Source organism: Geotrypetes seraphini, chromosome 5, assembly GCF_902459505.1.
Source record: "Geotrypetes seraphini chromosome 5, aGeoSer1.1, whole genome shotgun sequence".
Lineage (NCBI taxonomy): Eukaryota > Metazoa > Chordata > Amphibia > Gymnophiona > Dermophiidae > Geotrypetes > Geotrypetes seraphini.
In genome coordinates this window covers 164,299,999-164,319,717 of record NC_047088.1, presented here as the reverse complement: position 1 = coordinate 164,319,717, position 19,719 = coordinate 164,299,999, and the positions used below count along the sequence as shown (strand labels likewise).

The 19,719-nt window shown below is 40.9% G+C and overlaps 1 protein-coding gene across 5 annotated transcripts in view; it reads right to left on the bottom strand.

Annotated features, from left to right (window-relative positions):
- ABCA12 (ATP binding cassette subfamily A member 12) overlaps nt 1–19,719 on the bottom strand; it is a 604,574-nt gene that overhangs the window by 43,092 nt on the left and 541,763 nt on the right. For all 5 annotated transcript variants that reach the window (XM_033946149.1, XM_033946152.1, XM_033946153.1 and 2 more), the window contains one exon: nt 19,395–19,498. In XM_033946149.1, the coding sequence (XP_033802040.1) occupies nt 19,395–19,498 (104 nt within the window). The remainder of the gene's footprint in view (nt 1–19,394; nt 19,499–19,719) is intronic.

Here is a 19,719-nt window from a genome sequence, read left to right as displayed (position 1 = left end):
CTCACCAGAGTCTTACACAGGGGCATCAATACCTCCTTTATCCTACTGGCCATAACTCTCCCTAAGCACCTTTACATCCTTCTAGCTCTCGCTGTCACCTTTTCAACATGTTTGGTCACCTTAAGATCATCACATACTATCACACCCAAACCTAAGTCCATAAGAACATATGAACATAAGAAGTGCCGCTGCTGGGTCAGACCAGTGGTCCATCATGCCCAGCAGTCCGCTCACGCAGCGGCCCTATTGGTTAAAGATCAGTGCCCTAACTGACACTAGCCCTACCAGCATACATCCTTGTTCAGTAGGAACTTGTCTAACTTTGTCTTGAATCCCTGGAGGGTGTTTTCCCCTATGACAGCCTCGGGGAGACCGTTCCAGTTTTCCACCACTCTCTGGGTGAAGAAGAACTTCCTTACGTTTGTACGGAATCTATCCCCTTCCAACTTTAAAGAGTGCCCTCTCGTTCTCCCTACCTTGGAGAGGTGAGCAACCTGTCCTTATCTACTAAGTCTATCCCCTTCAGTATCTTGAATGTTTCGATCATGTCCCCTCTCAATCTCCTCTGTTCGAGGGAGAAGAGGCCCAGTTTCTCTAATCTGTCACTTTACGGCAGCTCCTCGAACCCCTTAACCATCTTAGTCGCTCTTCTCTGGACCCTTTCGAGTAGTACCGTGTCCTTCTTCATGTACAGCAACCAGTGCTGGACGCAGTACTCCAGGTGAGAGCACACCATGGCCTGGTACAGTGGCATGATAACCTTTTCTGATCTGTTTGTTATCCCCTTCTTTATCATTCCTAGCATTCTGTTCGCCCTTTTCGCCGACACCGCACATTGCGTAGACGGCTTCATCGACTTGTCGATCAGAACTCCCAAGTCCCTTTCTTGGGAGGTCTCTCCAAGTACCGCCCCGGACATCTTGTACTCTTGCCTGAGATTTTTGTTACCAACATGCATCACTTTACATTTATCCATGTTGAATCTCATCTGCCATGTCGATGCCCATTCCTCGAGCCTGGTTATGTCACGTTGTAGATCTTCGCAATCCCCCTGCGTCTTCACTACTCTGAATAACTTTGTGTTGTCCGCAAATTTAATCACCTTGCTCATCGTACCTATGTTCAGATCGTTTATAAAGCACCGAGCCCTGCGGCACCCCACTGGTGACACTCTTCCAGTCTGAGTATTGCCCATTTACCCCTACTCTCTGTTTCCTATGCTCCAGCCAGTTTTTAATCCATGTGAGTATTTCTCCCTCGAATCCATGGGTCGCAATTTTACGAAGTAGTCATTTATGCGGAACCTTGTCGAACGCCTTGTGAAAGTCCAGATATACAATGTCGACCGGGTCGCCCTTATCTATCTGCCTGTCCAGTTCCTCTTTCATGCAAAAAAATTCTTCACCCCCTAAATTTTATCATTCCCTCAAGTTTTTGCAGCCCAAATGTATTACCTTATATTTCTTAGAATTAAATCTAAAGAGTTTAGATTTATCCCCCCTCTTTTTACAAAACTACACTGCTCCCGACGCTCATAGGAACTCTTTGAGTGTGAGGAGCAGCGCAGAGCATTCAGTATGCTGGCCTGCGCTAAAAACCGCTTCCACGGTTTTGAAAAAAGGGGTGTTAATTCTAAGGTACAGCAATCTCACTTTAACTTAGGTGAAATTGCTCCAGAGCAGTGATTCTTAACCTTTTTTAAGTCATGGACCCCTTTAAGAATCTGATGAAAGCTATGGCCCCCTTTCATCAGAAATATTCACATAAACACAACTTTGCATGCAATGAATATAATGTAGTTTATTAATCGAAATTTGATTGTCTAATACATATATGACATGCACAAAGTATTATTAAACTTTAAAGTAAACAATCTAAAAATACACACCTTTTTTATGCAAAAAGTAATGGCCACTCATCCTCTTGTGCAAATTAAAACAGATCTACTACTACTACATTTTCTACTACCATTACTACTACTACTACTACTACTACATCTACTCTCTCGTTATCTGTGAGAAAAATCAACAGTACTGGGCTGTATAGTGAATATAAATGTTAATTTTTAACTGATCCTCAAGGACCCCCTGAAACCCATCCATGGACCCCCCAGGTTAAGAAACCCTACTCTAGAGGCAGAGGATATTACATTACCACCAGATCAAGACTACATTTTCTTCTGACTTAACACTGCATGCATTCATTCTTATTCTTGACTCCTGAGGTACAACCGGTAAAGTTCTGCATATTATATCCTTCATGCACTCTTGAGTTCTATTATACTTTCTTTGTATTTTGCTGTTGGGCTTTTCATTCCCTCCTAGTTGTATCATCTCAAATCTGTATCTGGTTTCCCCCTGTTTTTAATGTGTTACAGATATTCTCTGGCTATTGTAAACCACTCATGTCTAATTTTATGGAGGGTGGTTCATCAAATACTATAACAATCAATCAATCCATCCTTTGGAGCAACATCTACTAAATGGCTGTAATATGTTGTACTTCTACTTATGCAGACCTATGGACAAGGAATAGAAATTGATTTATAGGAAAAGAAAAAGGTTAGAAAAATATCTTTTCCCAGGAGATATAGGATATAGACAGCTCCCCAGGTGTATCTCATTCTACTCTACCTGCTTACTAGTATTCTATTGTGTTTCTGTTTGTGCCTTACAGACCTGGGGCTCCTTTTAGCGCATGCACCGGATTAGCACGTGCTATAGCGCGTGCTACCTGAAAAACTACCGCCTGCTTAAGAGGAGGCCGTAGCGGCTAGCGCGCGCTAAAACCGCTAGCGCGTCATTGTAAAAGGAGCCCCTGGTGTTACATTTCTGGCTTCCCTCTCATGCTACTGTGAATGTGGTGAACCTGGATCCACCTACTCACTCCTGAAAGTGACATCATAGCCAGCCTTCCATTAATCTAACTAACACCTAAGGAGTTCACACAATTTGCAGGACGCACTCTTTTCTGCACGCATGAATATGCCCAAAGTTCTGTTCTTCTTTTCTTTCCTACAATGACTACAGTCCAAATTTTTCACGTTGTTCTCACGCTTGCATTAGTACTCTGGGTGACACTAGCCTGCCAGGTCACACATCATAGCAGTACCTCAGATAAGACATCTTTCTTACATTGCACCTCCTACTCCTTCCAATCAACAATCCTCTGAATTAATTATCTCATTACAATTTGCCCTCTTAAATGTACATTCCATTAAATACAAACAATATCTAATTAAGGATTTGATAACAGATCACTAGACCTACTATTTCTTACAGAGACACGGCTTTTTGCCAAGGAAATTTCATACTTAAAGAAGCATCCTCCCTTGGCATCTTTCAAATTTATCTTACTCTCCCTATTTTCTTCCAATAAGAACATAAGAATTGCCATCTCCGGATCAGACCCTGGGTCCATCAAGTTCGGTGATCCGCACACGCGGAGACCCTGCCAGGTATACCCTGGCATAGTTTTAGTCCCCATATCACTGTATGCTTCTCAAGGGAGATGTGCATCTAATTTATCCTTACCCGTATCACTCTATGCCACTCTTAAGGAGATGTGCATCTAGTTTACCCTTAAATCCTAGAACGGTGGATTCTGCAATTACTTCCTCTTGGAGAGCATTCCAGGTGTCCACTACTCACTGCATGAAACAGAACTTCCTGATATTCGTCCTGGACCTGTCCCCCCTCAGCTTCAGTCTATGTCCTCTTGTCCGTGTCACACTGGACATTGTAAATAACTGCTTTCCCTGCTCCATTTTGTCGAATCCTTTCAGTATTTTGAAAGTCTCGATCAGATCCCCTCGCAGTCTCATCTTCTCAAGGGAGAACAACCCCAGTCTCCTAAGTAGTTCCTCATAGTCCAGGTTCTCCATACCTTTCACTAGCTTCGTTGCTTGTCTCTGCGCCCTCTCTAGCAGTTTTATATCCTTCTTTAGGTATAGAGACCAATGCTGGACGCAGTATTCCAGGTGCGGTCTTACCATGGCTCTGTAGAGCGGTATTATACCTTTCTCTGATCTACTCGTAATTCCCTTCTTTATCATGCCTAGCATTCTATTTACTTTCTTCACTGCTGCCGCACATTGTGCTGACGGTTTCAGGGTCCTATCTATCGGTACACCCATAGAAACATAGAAAGATGACGGCAGAAAAGGACTATAGCCCATCAAGTCTGCCCATTCTACTGACCCACCCCATTAAGTCTGAGTACTAATGACCTAGTTCCTTAACTCGACCCTCGTAAGGATCCCACTAGGGCATCCCATTTATTCTTAAAATCAAGCACGCTGGTGGCCTTGATCACCTGCTCTGGAAGCTTGTTCCAGTGATCTACAACCCTTTCTGTGAAGTAATACTTCCTTACGTCAAATTCTTATGCGCAAAATCTCTCAATATTCTAATACATTCTTTAGTCATTTCCAAACTTGATTACTGCAATGCCTTATTCAAAGGCTTGTCACAAAAAGAAATCTGACGTCTTCAAATAATTCAGAACGCCGCTATTAAAATTATTCACAAAGCAAAAAAATTTGACCATGTCACACCTTTACTTAATGAATATAAAATTTGCTTACTAACTTTTAAAACTCTAATATTTCAAACTCCCGCTTTTATTTTTAGAGTTTTAATTCCATACACTACTTCAAGAACACTGAGATCTCAGGACCAACATTTATTGGCCATTCCCTCATTAAGAGTCATCAATACGAGACGCCTCACTATTTTCTCAGTGACTGCTCCCCAGTCTTGGAATGATCTCCCACTTTACTTAAGAGAAGAAAAGAACCTAGACAAATTCAAGACTCAACTTAAAAGTTTCCTTTTTATCGATGCTTTTAGCGAATAAATGATCCCTTTTTACTTTTTATTGCCTTATTTTTAAGTTCCTTTTCCCACCTAATGTTTTTACCTTTGTATTTTGAATTTGATATAGATTGTACCCTTTAAAGAACTCTCCTATTGTTCCCATATCGTACTTAGAAATTAATATTTTATTTTGGTTGTGGTTTGTTTTCGAAATATTGTTTGTATATGTAATTTTCTATGTTTTTAAACATTTGTACTATTTTGTACATCGCCTAGAATGTAGATTAGACGTTTAATCAAACTATTTAATAAACTTGGATAAACTTGGATCGAATTTCCCTCCTCTGAGTTTGAGCGGATGCCCCCTTGTGACCATGGCTTGAGAAAGAAGATATCTTCTTCCACCTCGACACGTCCCGTGATGCATTTAAATGTCTCAATCATGTCCCCCCTCTCCCTGCGTTCCTCTAGAGTGTAGAGCTGCAATTTGTTTAGTCTTTCTTCGTATGAGAGACCCTTGAGCCCCGAGATCATCCTAGTGGCCATCCGCTGAACTGACTCAACTCTAAGCACGTCTTTACGGTAATGTGGCCTCCAGAATTGCACACAGTACTCCAGATGAGATCTCACCATGGTTCTGTACAGTGGCATTATGACTTCAGATTTGCGGCTAACGAAGCTTCTATTGATACATCCCATAAGTTGCCTTGCTTTGGATGAGGCCTTCTCTACTTGTTTGGCGGCCTTCATGTCTGCACTGATGATTACTCCCAAGTCTCTTTCTTCTGAAGTCCTAGCTAGTGTTTCTCCATTTAAGGTGTAAGGTTTGCATGGATTTCTGCTACCGAGATGCATAACCTTACATTTCTTAGCGTTGAAGCCCAGCTGCCATGTCGAGGACCAGTTTTCCAACGTAAGCAGATCCTGCGTCATACTATCCTGCAGATTGCTTTCACTTACTATATTACATAGTTTGGCGTCATCAGCGAATAGAGTTACTTTACCCTGCAGCCCTCGGGTCAAGTCTCTTATGAATATGTTAAAAAGGAGTGGACCCAGGACCGAGCCCTGTGGCACTCCGCTGGTCACCTCCGATGTCTCAGAGAGGGTGCCGTTGACCACCACCCTCTGACGTCTTCCACTCAGCCAATCATTGACCCATGCAATTAGTGTCTCACCTAACCCCATCGATTTCATCTTGTTTAATAGTCTGCGGTGTGGGACGCTGTCGAAAGCCTTACTGAAATCCAAGTACACTATGTCCAGAGACTCTCCCGAGTCTAGCTTTCCTGTTACCCAATCAAAGAAGCTGATAAGATTGGATTGGCATGACCTACCCCTAGTGAATCCATGTTGACTAGGATCCCTTAGATTCCCCTCATCCAAAATCGTGTCTAATTTACATTTAAGTAGTGTTTCCATGAGTTTACACACTATTGATGTGAGACTCACTGGTCTGTAATTCGCAGCCTCCGCTCTGCAGCCCTTTTTGTGCAGAGGAACGACGTTAGCTGTTTTCCAGTCCAGGGAGACTCTCCCCGTACTTAGGGAGAGATTGAAGAGCATGGCTAACGGTTCCGCGAGGACATCGCACAGCTCTCTGAGAACTCTTGGGTGCAATTTGTCTGGTCCCATGGCTTTGCTCACCTTGAGTCTTGACAGTTCACTGTAAACATCAGCTGGTGAGAACCCAAAATTCTGAAATGGGTCTTCCTTGCTTGGCTTTGCTTCCAGCTGTGGCCCGTGTCCAGGTGCCTCGCAGGTAAAGATTGAGCAGAAGTAATCGTTCAGTAGTTTGGCTTTTTCGGAATCTGTTTCCACATAATTCCCGTCTGCTGTTCTAAGGTGTACTATCCCGTTTGTGTTCGTCTGCCTGTCACTAATATACCTGAAGAAGGATTTGTCCCCTTTCTTAATGTTCTTTGCTAGAGTTTCTTCCACTCGAAGTTTGGCCTCCCTGACTGCTGTTTTGACCGCTGCAGACCTTGTCTTGTATTCAATGTTAGCTTCTTTCTCCCCGGTGCGTTTGTATGAAAGAAATGCTCTTTTCTTGTCTTTGACTAGGTGTGAGACCTCATCAGTGAACCAAAGGGGTTTCTTCTTTCGTTGTTGTTTATTTACCGATTTTATGTGCGGATAGTTGCTTCGTGTAGTGTCCTTTTCAGTGTTGACCACATAGCTTCCATATCATCCGTTGTTTCTTGAGCCTGTAGCGTCTGATGGCGTCTAAATTAGGTGCCTAACTTAGGTGCCTAATTGGCAAAATCCCCTTAATAGCTTTAATAATTGAAAAAAAAAAAATGAATTGGGTGCTAGGTGCCTACCAGGTCCTTTTCCTATTCAGTCTTTCCCAGAGGTACACCTGACATACTATACTTGTGATCTTTATTTTTTCTGCCTAAATGCATCACTTTGCATTTTTCCACATTAAAATTCATCTGCCATTTATCTGCCCACTTCTCCAATTGATTCAAGTCGCTCTGGAGTTCCTCGCTGTCCTTCTGCGATCTGATTGCCCGGCATAGCTTTGTGTCGTCTGCAAACTTGATGATTTCACTGGATGTTCCTTCTTCCAGGTCATTTATGAAAATAATAAATAAGATGGGTCCAAGTACTGAGCCCTGGGGTACACCGCTAGTCACTTTTTCCCATTCTGAGAACTTCCCATTTATGCCCACTCTCTGTTTTCTGTTCACTAGCCATTTGCCTATCCATCTTAGTATATCTCCCTCTATTCCATGGCCTTGTAATTTCCTGAGAAGTCTTACATGTGGAACCTTGTCGAACGCTTTCTGAAAGTCCAAGTATACAATATCCACCGGTTCTCCCCTATCAATTTGTCTGTTCACTGTCTCAAAAAATTAAAGTAGGTTCGTCAAACATGATTTCCCTTTCCTGAAGCCATGTTGACTGGCTCTCATCAGGTCGTGTGTGTCTAAGTGCCGGACTATGCTATCTTTGATCAGCGCCTCAACCATCTTTCCAGGGACAAACGTGAGACTTACAGGTCTGTAGTTGCCTGGCACTCCTCTCGATCCTTTTTTAAATATCGGTGTGATGTTCTCTATCTTCCAGTCGTCCGGTATCTGTCCTGTTTTGATTGACAGGTTGGCAAGTTTTTGCAATAGTTCTCTGATTTCAAATTTCAGTTCTTTTAGGACTCTCGGATGAATTCCGTTCGGTCCAGGAGATTTATCACTTTTAAGTTTGTCGATCTGGTGGTAATCTTCTACTGCATGCTCTTACCATTACTCCCTTTTCTCCTCTAGAACTTCTGTTACTTTGTCTTAACTTGACTACCCCAATACATTTTCTTCTTATTTATCACCCTTGTCCACCTATGGCTGTATCTTACAATCCACTCCAATCAGTCATCAGTCACATCACTTCAATTTAATCAGTGATATTTGCATCCTTTATACTGTGCTGACTTATGCCATCTTCTCAGAGATCTGGACCTAGCCCAACATATTACATCTACTCATACGATGGGTCATATCCTTGATGCAGTAATTAACTCCTTTTCTCAGACCCTTTAATTGCATTTTCTCCAATCCTCCCCACTTGCTTGGACTGATACTTAGGGTCAGATTCTCGAAAGGGCGTCTAAATTAGGTGCCTAATTGGCAAAATCCCCTTAATAGCTTTAATAATTGAAAAAAAAAAATGAATTGGGTGCTAGGTGCCTACCATATGTCACTTAGCAGTGACTAATTCCTATGTGGGCATTTTTATGGCTTGAGTGTGACTTAGGCACCACTAAGCACGATTTTCCAAAAACTTAGGCACGTGAAATGTAGGCCTTTAAAACCCTGGCCTACATTTCTAGCACCTAAGTTTTTACATAGGCGCTGCTAGATGCGATTCTGTAAATGGTGCCCAAGCGTTATTGACATGTAGCTAGCGCCATTTTTCTAGGCGCTAGCTAATTTAGGTGCCGTTTACAGAATCTGGGCCATATTTTCTATGGCTATGTTTGCGCATTCCTATCTTACCAGCTAAACATGTTCCTGAAATTAGACCCAGACACGACCTTTGTAAATTTACTACTGATTCTGTCTCTGCCTATTACTCACTTACTACAGCACTTTTCTGTGAGTTGTCTCTTACACCGCACAATATTTTCTGGTATAGCATAACATAAAAGCCTTCTTCTATACCGCATAACAGTAAAGATCCATGCAGTTCACAAAAGTAAGTTGACATTTAAGATGGTTAAGATCAGTTACCTAAGAATTTAGTGAATAAATAGGTTTTTAAGTTTTTCCTGAAATGTTGATACGACCCAGCATTAGAGATCAAGGAGTTTACATCTTTATCCCAAGAGGCTGCCTGAAACGCTAAAAGACGTTGATGGTACTTCTTATATTTACATCCTTTGACAGAAGGGAATGAGAAGAGTGTAACTGATCATCTTGGATGCTTTATATTAACAAAAGTAAAAGAATCTACCAAATAGCCATGGAGGAGTGTGTGGTGCAGTGGTTAGAGCTACAGCCTCAGCACTCTGGGGTTGTGGGTTCAAACCCCACGCTGCTCCTTGTGACCATGAGCAAGTCACTCAGTCCTCCATAGCCCCAGGTACATTAGATAGATTGTAAGCCCTCCGGGACAGATAGGGAAAATGCTTGAATACCTGATTGTAAAACTGCTTAGATAACCTTGATATGCGGTATATAAAAACCTAATAAATTTGAAATAAGACCGAATAGTAATTTGTAGCACATGCAACCAAACTTAAACATCACTCGAGCCTCCACCACAAGCCAAAGCAGTTTGCGAACAAATGGAGTAACGTGATTATACTTCTTTAGTCCAAAGATCAAGAGCACAGCTGCATTCTGAATTATACATCTCATTAGCTATCTATTCTTTACAATACCTTGGCTCCTCCATTTCCCCCAAATGATTCTCTTGTGAGATCTAAGGACCCGTCGTTTACTCTCAATCTCCTTATACTTAAAGACAATTACATCAATAAGTTCATTTCTGGATAAACAAAACACACTCCCTCTAATCTTAGGAGGTATAAGGAGACAGCGCGCTCCTATAAAATTGCCAGATTGAATCAGCCAATCGCTTTGTTAAAATACATCATGTCCTATATTTCTTAACTTCAGTTACTAAAGCACCATCCCCTTCTAACCCTCTTGCTACAGCAAATGATCTAGCCTCTCACTTTGAAAACAAAATTTCTACAATTATCTTTATCTATTTTTAATGTTACTCCAAATTCATCATCCTCATTTCGACCTCCATCTATGTCCACTCTATGTAGCACTCTCTCATCCTTTAATCTCCAGGAACAGTCACTCAAGCCTTGAAAGCTCTGAGAACTATTACATCACCAGCTAATGCTCTTCCTTCATTTTATGTTATGAAATTCAGTTCTTTCCTCATTCCTTTTCTACATGCCTTGGTCACTCTGACCTTAGAGACAGGCGTTGTCCCCTCTCCCTAGAAATCTGCTTCCATCTCTCTAGACTGAAGGATACTAATACTAGTCACTTTGATGTCTCTATCACTCTATTGTTCATTTACCATTTGTATGAATGCTCACAGAATTTTTTTAAAAAATTCTTTATTCATTTTTATAACATACATCAAGTGTAATACAAAGTAGCATCACTTTAACTTAAAAACATCACTTGAAATTCTATAATTATTCATAATCAATATAATTTATCCCATTCCCTCCCTACCCTTCAATATATCATAATATATAAAACATATAATAAAGATTATCCTTTCCTTTCTTAACAAACAATGAAACTTCAAAAATTACCCCTCCCCCATTACTTCATTTATACAAATCAGGGAAATAATTGCAATAATTTGTTAATGACCCCCACACATCCTGAAAGTTATTCTCACTGAATTTTTTGAACTTGAACATCTTTCAGAATTTATCAAAAAATCAGATGCCTTTCATCAACATCGGACTGGCTTTAGGAAACATCTTAACACAGAAACATCATTGTGGGCTTCACCACTACTATCCTACAATTCAAGATTTATTAGTTACTCTGCTTTCTTTTGACCTCTCAGCTGCTTTTGACTTAATGAAGCATAATTTTCTTCTAACATGACTGAAGGCAATTGGTATCACAGGCACAGCTCTAGCTTGATTTAATTCTTATCTCACAAATTGATCTAATATAATACACTGATGCAATGACACTTCACCTTCCTTTTAATTTACCTGTAGTGTACCATAAGCTTCTCTGCTCCCTCCAACTTGTTTTTAATATCTCTATGGCTCTTCTCCTGATATTGTTTCAGTCTCTTGGTTTTAACACTTATATGTATGCAGATGATATTCAGATTATAGCGATTCTACACTTAATATAAAACCAACCGAGGTTACAGATTGGTTCCAATTATACAAACTAAAGTTAAATCCAGAAAAATCTAAAAGCCTACTAATTTTTTCATCCAATACAATACAATTAAGATACCTTCTCTCCTTCTAGGTATTTCAGTATCCTTCCAACCAACGGTAAAGATCTTAAGCATTTAGGCTTGAGCGCTCACACCACCTAAGGTGAATTCTCGCTCCTAATTATAGGTGCATATCTAAGCTGTTATGCTAATATTATATAAAGGAATATAGGTGGCTACTTTCCTTTGAAGAATAGGTACCACAAAGGTGCTCTCTGGATGCCAAAATTCAGGTGTACTGTAATAGAACTGCCCTATTAGTATTAACAAAAGCATTTTAGTCTTTGCTACTGGAAAATATTAACATGCAAAGCAAAATGAAAACAAGCATGAAAAACATTCAGAGGCATAGCTTCAGACATGCTTTTCAACACAGATTTCTAGAAAGGGTAGTATGGATATGGAGCATGAGTGTGTGGAAGACTATGACTGAGAAATATGAAGGGAGTGTAGGCAGGAGTTCCCTGGCATGGACTGGGCAGGGGTCAATACATTCCTCCCCTTCTCCCCCCATGCATGCGCTAAATGTATCTTGGCTGGTGGGGATGCTAAAGCCCTGCCAGCCAGTTCCCGAACCTCTCACCTCCTCTTGGCACTTATTTATTGAATGTTGATATCGGATAGGAATGGGGTGGACATATTGGCCCCAGTGTAGGGGATGTGGGAGGAAGGGAAGAGAGAGAGGAGGAACAGGGACACAGAGAAGAGATGTTGGGCATAGAAGGAACACAGGAACACAAAAGAGCAGTGCTGGACAGAGAAGGAATAATAATAATAATAATAACTTTATTCTTATATACCGCCAACAATCTTGCGACTTCTAGGCGGTTTACAATAAAGAGAAGTGGTTTACAATAGAGAGAAACTGTAAATACAATAAAGAGAAACTGTACATACAGCGAATTAACGGGTATAGCATTGTACATCTGGTAATTCCAACATTAATAATATTAACAACAGTTTGTGTGCTGCAAGACCAGGAAGTGCCATGCTGCTAACACAAAATTTAGAAATATTCCATGAATTGAATGGTGTGTTCATGGTTAGTGATTAGAGTTGGGGTTTATACTTTACAGGGTCGGGTATGTGGTGGTATTATGAGGGGGGCTGATGTTCTGGTTCGCTACCTAGGTATTTCAAGAACAGGTAGGTTTTTAGGTGTTTCCTGAATTCGCCATAGTTTTTTGTTTGTGCAATTAGTTTTTCTAAGTCTTTGCCCCATGTGGCTGCCTGGTACGATAGCAGTTGTTGATGGTATCTCTTATATTTACACCCTCTAGCTGGAGGGGAGACAAATTTCAGGTGTGTTTTTCTTTTATGTCTGTTGGTTGGGAATGAGAAGAGGTCTGTAATATATTTAGGGGCTAGACCGTTTAATACCTTGAAGCAGAGACATCCTAGCTTGAACTTCGTGCGTGCCTTCATCGGCAGCCAGTGTAGGAGTCTGTAGGAAGGGGTTATATGGTCGGACTTCTTCAACCCGAGAATCATCCTGACTGCTGCGTTTTGTATCAGTTGTAGTCTTTGCATTTGCTTCTGGGGGATTGTCAGATGGGTGATGTTGCAATAATCTAGGTGGCTTAGTATTAGGGATTGTACTAGGATTCTGAAGGCTGAAGTGTGGAAGTACACCTTAATGGACCTAAGTTTCCAGAGAGTGAAAAACCCTCTTTTGATTAGGGAGTCTATATGGTCTTTCATGGTTAGTTCTTGGTCTAGTGTTACTCCTAGAATCTTCATCGTTGGTTGAATAGGGTAGTTAAGATTGTTAATGTGTAGTGATTTTGTCGTGTTATGTACGTGTGGCGAGGCTATAAAGAATTTAGTTTTCTCTGCATTGAGCTTTAGTTTGAAATCTGTGGTCCATTGTTCCATCATGTTTAGCGCTTCAGTTGCTGTGGGGGTGACTTCGGAGGGCGAGGTAGTAAACGGGATAATGATTGTGAAGTCGTCAGCATAACTAAATAGGGGCACAAAAGGACAATGTTGAACACGGGTAGGGGGATGCTGATCAAAGGGGAAAGGATATGAACTCAGGGTGGAAATGCAGGACAGGTCAACAAAGGGACATAGAACAGAAATGCTGAATACAGGGGAGGATAAGATCACTGAGAGGGCAGATACAGAATGTGGAGGGAGGTAGAGATAGGTGTGACAAGGACTGAGACATAGAGGGGAAATACTTGACAGAACAGATAGGAACACAGAGGGAAGATGGATGGTGGACAGGGGGAGAGAAGAAATGTCAAATGGGTAGGAGAAGCCCCAAGGCAGCAACTGTAGTGGATGAAGTGTTGCTAAGCGTGGCTGAAAAAAAGGTTAGATGGACCACGAGAAGGGAGAGAGAACTGGGAGGGACGGTGGAACCAGGAAGGAGGCGAAAATAAAAGGACCGGATTCGGGGACAGATTTGGACACCTGGAACAAGTGGGTGAGAGTCAGGGATTGTGGCTAGGGAGGCTTAGCTAGGGGGATGGAGAATATGATTAATATGTTAAAATTATTAGCACACATTGATATTTTAGCACGTTAATTGTATTAAAAATGTCCTAAATGGGCAGCCCTAGTTTTAATTCCCCCAGTTCAATTTTTGTCTTCATATTTCTATTTCTAATTTGTGACCCCTTGTTCTTTATTTCGTGAGAGTTATTTTTAAAAATTATTTCAGATTTAGCTTTTTGTATGTGACGTCATTTAAAGTTGTTTTATATGTAGTAATAATGGTGAGTAGGGAAATTGGAAGGGACTGTAGTGAAGAAAGAGGATTGGAGGCACCCCTGCCCCAGCATGTCTAACACCAGCCCTGGAAGAGTGGAGAAGATGTCTGTGTGTTTGAGTGGATGGAATGTATGTGGTGGATGTGTGGGTTTTGGAGAGCGTGGATTATGGGTTTCTGTGGTGAACATGTAGGGATCCGTAGAATGTGTGAGTGTGTGGAAGAAATAAGTGTACAGATGACAGAAAGTGTCGAAAAAAGTGCGTGTTTGAGCTGTGCATTTGATGTGTTTTAGGTACATGGGGATATATGGAGAGATAGTGCCATCTATTTTATAGGGATTTCATTTAGTTTTGGACGTGCTCTGTGCCAAAGTGCTGCAAACTTGTGGGAGTTAGGGAACTTTTGGAATGGAGCGATGGTCAACAAGTCAGCAATTCTAGCAGTTGACAGTTGCCCATGGAAAGGTTAATATTCAGCCTCCATAGTCGGTGTTTTTTAAGTTGCTGGCTGGGGCACTCAGAAAATATTGAATATTCAGTCCCACTATCCAGATGGTAACTGATACTAAATATCCAGATAAGGTGATTCTGCTAACAAGATAACTTAGCCAGATAATATGGTCCTATCTGTCCTAAGTTATCTACATAACTTATCTGAATTGTATTACTATCCGGATAATTTTTGAGATCATCTTAGCTATGGGATGGAGAGGCAGTCTGTAAGAATATTCAGAGGCAGTATGTGGATAATGCCTCTGAATATCCCTGCCAGCAGCACTTGTCTGGCAGGAGATGCTTTTAGGCAGATAATTGTGCTTTTGGAACCCCACAGATTTTTGGGAGACTCTATTCTTTGAAAATGTATTTATTTATTTATTTTAAAAACGTATATACCGCTTTAAACCAAAGCAGTGTGCAATCGACATACAAAATATAAAACATACATCAAGCAATCAACTCTTCCAGAACCTAATGCATTGAATATCCCAACTTCACATAAAAGCTGACACATACAAATGTGTCTTCAAACTTAAAAAAAATCAAGCATCCCTGGGCTTACGCAAGCACATTTGCCCTCCCAAACCGTTCAACAGTTTGACACCCATGATGGAGAACATTAACAACTTTATACGCACAAGTGTTTATTCTGACAGTGGTCAGTCTCATTGCATTTTCTGACCTTAACTCTCCAGTTGAATAGTACTGTTTCAACATGTCCTGAAACCACTCTGGGGCCCTATGATATAGAGTCTGATGCACAATAGACAGAATCTTAAATTGCATCCTTTGCTGCACTGGAAGCCAATGCAGCTGCTTCAAAATTGGTGTAATGTGGGCCCTCCGAGACACCTACACTTACTGTCAATTTTTTTTAACTCATTCATGCTATTTACATTTAATCTTGTGGGCCAAATATGAATTTGTGCTCTTTTTTTGAGAGATATTGGCTATTATTTTAGAAACAAATCCATATGGAAATATCATTTACATCAGTGGTCTCAAACTCGCGGCCCGCCAGGTATTATTTTGAGGCCCTCAGTATGTTTATCATAATCACAAGTAAAATAAAACAGTTTCTTGATCATATGTCTCTTTAGCTAAAAATTACAATATTATTATTAAGACTTAGCCAAAAGGAAAGATTTATAAATTATAAAGAGTTTTACCTCATGCAGAATTGTCATTTCTTTAATAAGACATTAACTATTTTTTTCTGAGGCCCTCCAAGTACCTACAAATCCAAAATGTGGCCCTGCAAAGGGTTTGAGTTTGAGACCACTGATTTTCATGAATACATACAGATTTCATAAAGCCACTATACATAGATATCCACATCATGTGGAAATTTCAAGAATTTGTAGTTTGATCTTAGTTTGGGTGCGAATAAAATCTACACTTGTGTGACCCCTCTGGAAAACGCCTGACATTGAGTAGCAGTGGGGTAGGATTTTTCAGGGCGTCACTGAGATTTCAGACTGTAGCTAGCACAGTCTGAAGAAGAGAAGCAGGAGGTCCTTTCCTCCATGGAGTGAGGGAGAAGTATAAAAGAGTGCAGTAAGCAGCTTCTAGCTCCTAGATGTTCATTGCCCCACCAGAGCCTGGTGAACGAGGGGACTCCTAAGGTACTTGGGAGGGAATAGAGAGAAAAAGAAGGAAAGGCTTGTGGTTATCCTTACCTCCTGCACAACTTTAGTCACCAAAGGAGGCTCTCTGTGATACCCAGAGAGTGGACAGAGGACAAGATACAGCTGTTTAGAATTTTGGGGATAAATAAATGACTCTGAAGTGTAAACTGAATTTGTCTATGAAGATCCTAAACCAGATGTAAATAGTTCTAATCCCTGTAATCAAGCTAAATAAACTGTTCATTCATTCCAGTTACTGCTTGGTCACTGCCTTCTCCCTGCTATGTAGGTGGAGGGGAGAGCTGAGTGAATGGCTGGAGCCTGGGAATAGCAGTCCTCCGGCCTACTGGAGTTATCCGGCCCCAGCCTATGCCCAAGCTCGAGTGTGAACTGAGTAACTGTGACAATAGAAATCTTCATTTTTGTGGACCCAGGCCTGGAGCAGGAGAACCCCCAACCTGAAGAGCTGGCCAGAGAGTCCCGCGCCATGTGGCAAGGACCAAGCTAGGGTTACACTTGTTTTTCCCGTAGTACAAAAGAAATACATGTATTGGAGAAAAACTCCACCTTCGGGAATTATACCTCCTCAAAAAGAAGTATAGGTTTTAGATAAGTGATTGTTTTGCAAAGGGCTTTACATGAAGTATTAAGACAGTGGCAAGCCCAGGAATTGACAGTGTGAGCCCAGGAATTGACTGGGTGGGCACATGCATTCCCTCTCCCCACTGTCCACTTCCCACTTCCCCTCACATGTTAAAAGTTCATACCTTGGCTGATGGAAATTAGGTTAGGCCATGAGGCCATGGCTAGAAGTGGCTTATAAGCTGCCTAATACTGCAGGCTGAATATTACCCTCTTCATGTTTATTTAGTCTTCTGAAAACCATAACAGACCAGGCAATCTCAATTTTCACACTAGATAGGAATTTTATTTTTCACATTCAACATCATGATCTGGTGTTATTTTTTTGATGGAAGCACATTACTTCCTAATCTCAAAAGGTATTAAAACAAACCTCTTGGTTTATGCTGAGCTCTTCAGAAAGCATCTGAACTATTGACATACTATGAACACAGAACACACATACCTATCTGGTAAAATTGAAATGTATATATCTTGAATTCTTCTCCAAATGCTATCTGTTTCTATGTTCCAGAGAAAGCAACATGCCTTAAACTACAGTACAACCACATTTCTCCAGGGAATAATTTACACAGCTTCCTCTCTAATATATTTCCTTCACAATGGTTAATAATTACAAGAACAACAGGAACAAATAGCCTTGATTTCACATTGTGCTGTAAATATTATATTTCTATACATCAAACTTTAAGATCATGGTTCATAGTCTGATAGAAGAGCAGTTTCCTGCCCTTAAACAGCTGACACCCTCACAAAAAGTCTTAACAAAATATTTAGACAAAATTAGCTCTATATTGTTTGATGTGCTCTGTTTTTCCTATTTGGTTCAAACAGTTTGGCTGTTGGTTTCCAGAGCAACATTCATTTAGCTCCCTTGAAGTTAATGGAGCCACAATGGGTTGCTGGCAATATGACCACAAGCCACTGGCACTGTATTCTCAATCTTTTTATTGCTTACATAGCCAAGAATATTTGTAAGACAGCTTTTGACTTTTGCTTTTTTGAATTATTCCTCTGTTCCTGCTCTCTTTAATTATATCCATCTGTTTTTCATGCCATTGTTGCTACAAATGTGATAGCATCTAATACACAAGAGCTACAAATAGCGACAAAGCTTTGAAGTGAAAATTAAAAACTTTTTAATCAGAAGAGTCTGTGACAGTCAGTGGTATAGTAAGAGGGGAGGCGAGGGGGCGGTCCGCCCCAGGCGCCATCTTCCTCGGGGCGCCGGCACCCCTCCTCTTCTCTTCCCCCTTCCCACTCCTTCCCCTGCTGCGCATGCACCTCTTCCCTTCCCCGTACCTTTTTAACTTCAGCGCTATCTCCGACGCCATTTCTGGGACTCGCGCCTCAGAAGTGATGTCACAGAGAGCACTGAAGCCAATGCGGGCAGTAAGTTGATGACTGATGCCACCAAAGTGGGCATGGTTAGGGGAGGATCATAGGTGTGTTTTTGATTTAGGCGCCTCTTTGCGAATCAGGTGCCATTATGCTCTGATATCGGTGCATAACTTTAGGCATAGAAAACCCTGGCATAAATTGGGGACACCTAAATATTAGGATGTTGAGTGCTGCCTAAGCATGCTTAGATGATGCTAAGCATGATTCTATAATGGCTGCCTAAGTTTTATAGAATCAGTGCCTACATCACTTTACTTTAGGCTGACTTTATAGAATCAAGGCCTTAGCAAGCTGCCTTTTGGTGCCTAACTTTTGGCAACATTTATAAAATTAATCCCACAATATTCCTTACTCTCTTTAGTTGAACACTGTATAGCGCTTATAAATAGAGCTTAAAGGCACAAGTTTTTCAATTCACTTGCAGATAAGCAAAAAAAAAAAAAAATTATAAACATAGAAACAGAGTATGACGGCAGAAAAGGGCCGGTGGCCCAACAAGTCTGCCCACTCAAGATCCCTCCCTCCTTTGAGAATCCATATTTTAAGTATATCTCTATAGCAACCCCGCCTGTTTGTCCCATCGCCTCTTAAAGTCGAGCAAGTTACTGACCTCGACTACCTGGCTTGGAAGACCATTCCATCGATCAATCACCCTTTCGGTGAAGAAGTATTTCCTGGTGTCACCATGAAATCTTCTTCCCTTAAGTTTTAGCGGATGCCCATAAATCAGTATAGCTTACTTATACAGATAAAGTAACAATTTTCATCAGATATCTAATATTTTTTGAGTATCTTGGAACTTCAGAGGTGACACTCATAGGACCAAAAGGGTTTTGAGTGATCTTCCACCGTGTCTCTTCATTAGTTCCGGTTTTGGGGTTTTTTTTTTGTAATTTTAAAGTGCTTTCAAAAATGTTACAAATTTACACAAAAAAAACGGAACTAATGAAGAGACACAGTGGAAGATCACTCAAAACCCTTTTGGTCCTATGAGTGTCACCTCTGAAGTTCCAAGATATTCAAAAAATATTAAGTATCTGATGAAAATTATAACTTTATCTGTTTAAGCAAGATTTACTGATTAGCGCTTTTAATAGACATCATTCCTGCCAAAGCCCTTAGAAACAAAAAAGAGTTACAAGCCTGATTCACTAACTTTTTTCCCCAAAATACAGGAGAAAGAAACGAGTAAATCAGACAGACCTATGTTCAAAAAGTGAGACCATCATCTTCATAGCAGAGCCCTCACCTGTGAGAAGTTAGCACTACTGCACATTGATCTCGCAGTTCTTCCGAGATAACTTTCCAAAGGTGTCGTTTGGTTTTAGGGTCCATTCCAGAGCTTGGCTCATCCTTCCAAAATAAACAGTTTGTTGTTCAGCTGAAATTGCTACTAATTCAGAGGGCTATAGTTGTTAGGAGTACATCGTGAGTACAGTTAAGTGAGTAAACATAGCATTCACCATAATGTTGAAGTCACTTTGGAAGCGTAAACTTGGGAGATATATATATGATTGAGATGCAATAAAAATAGGGGAGTTACTGATTTTACAGGATAAACATTGTGGATTAGT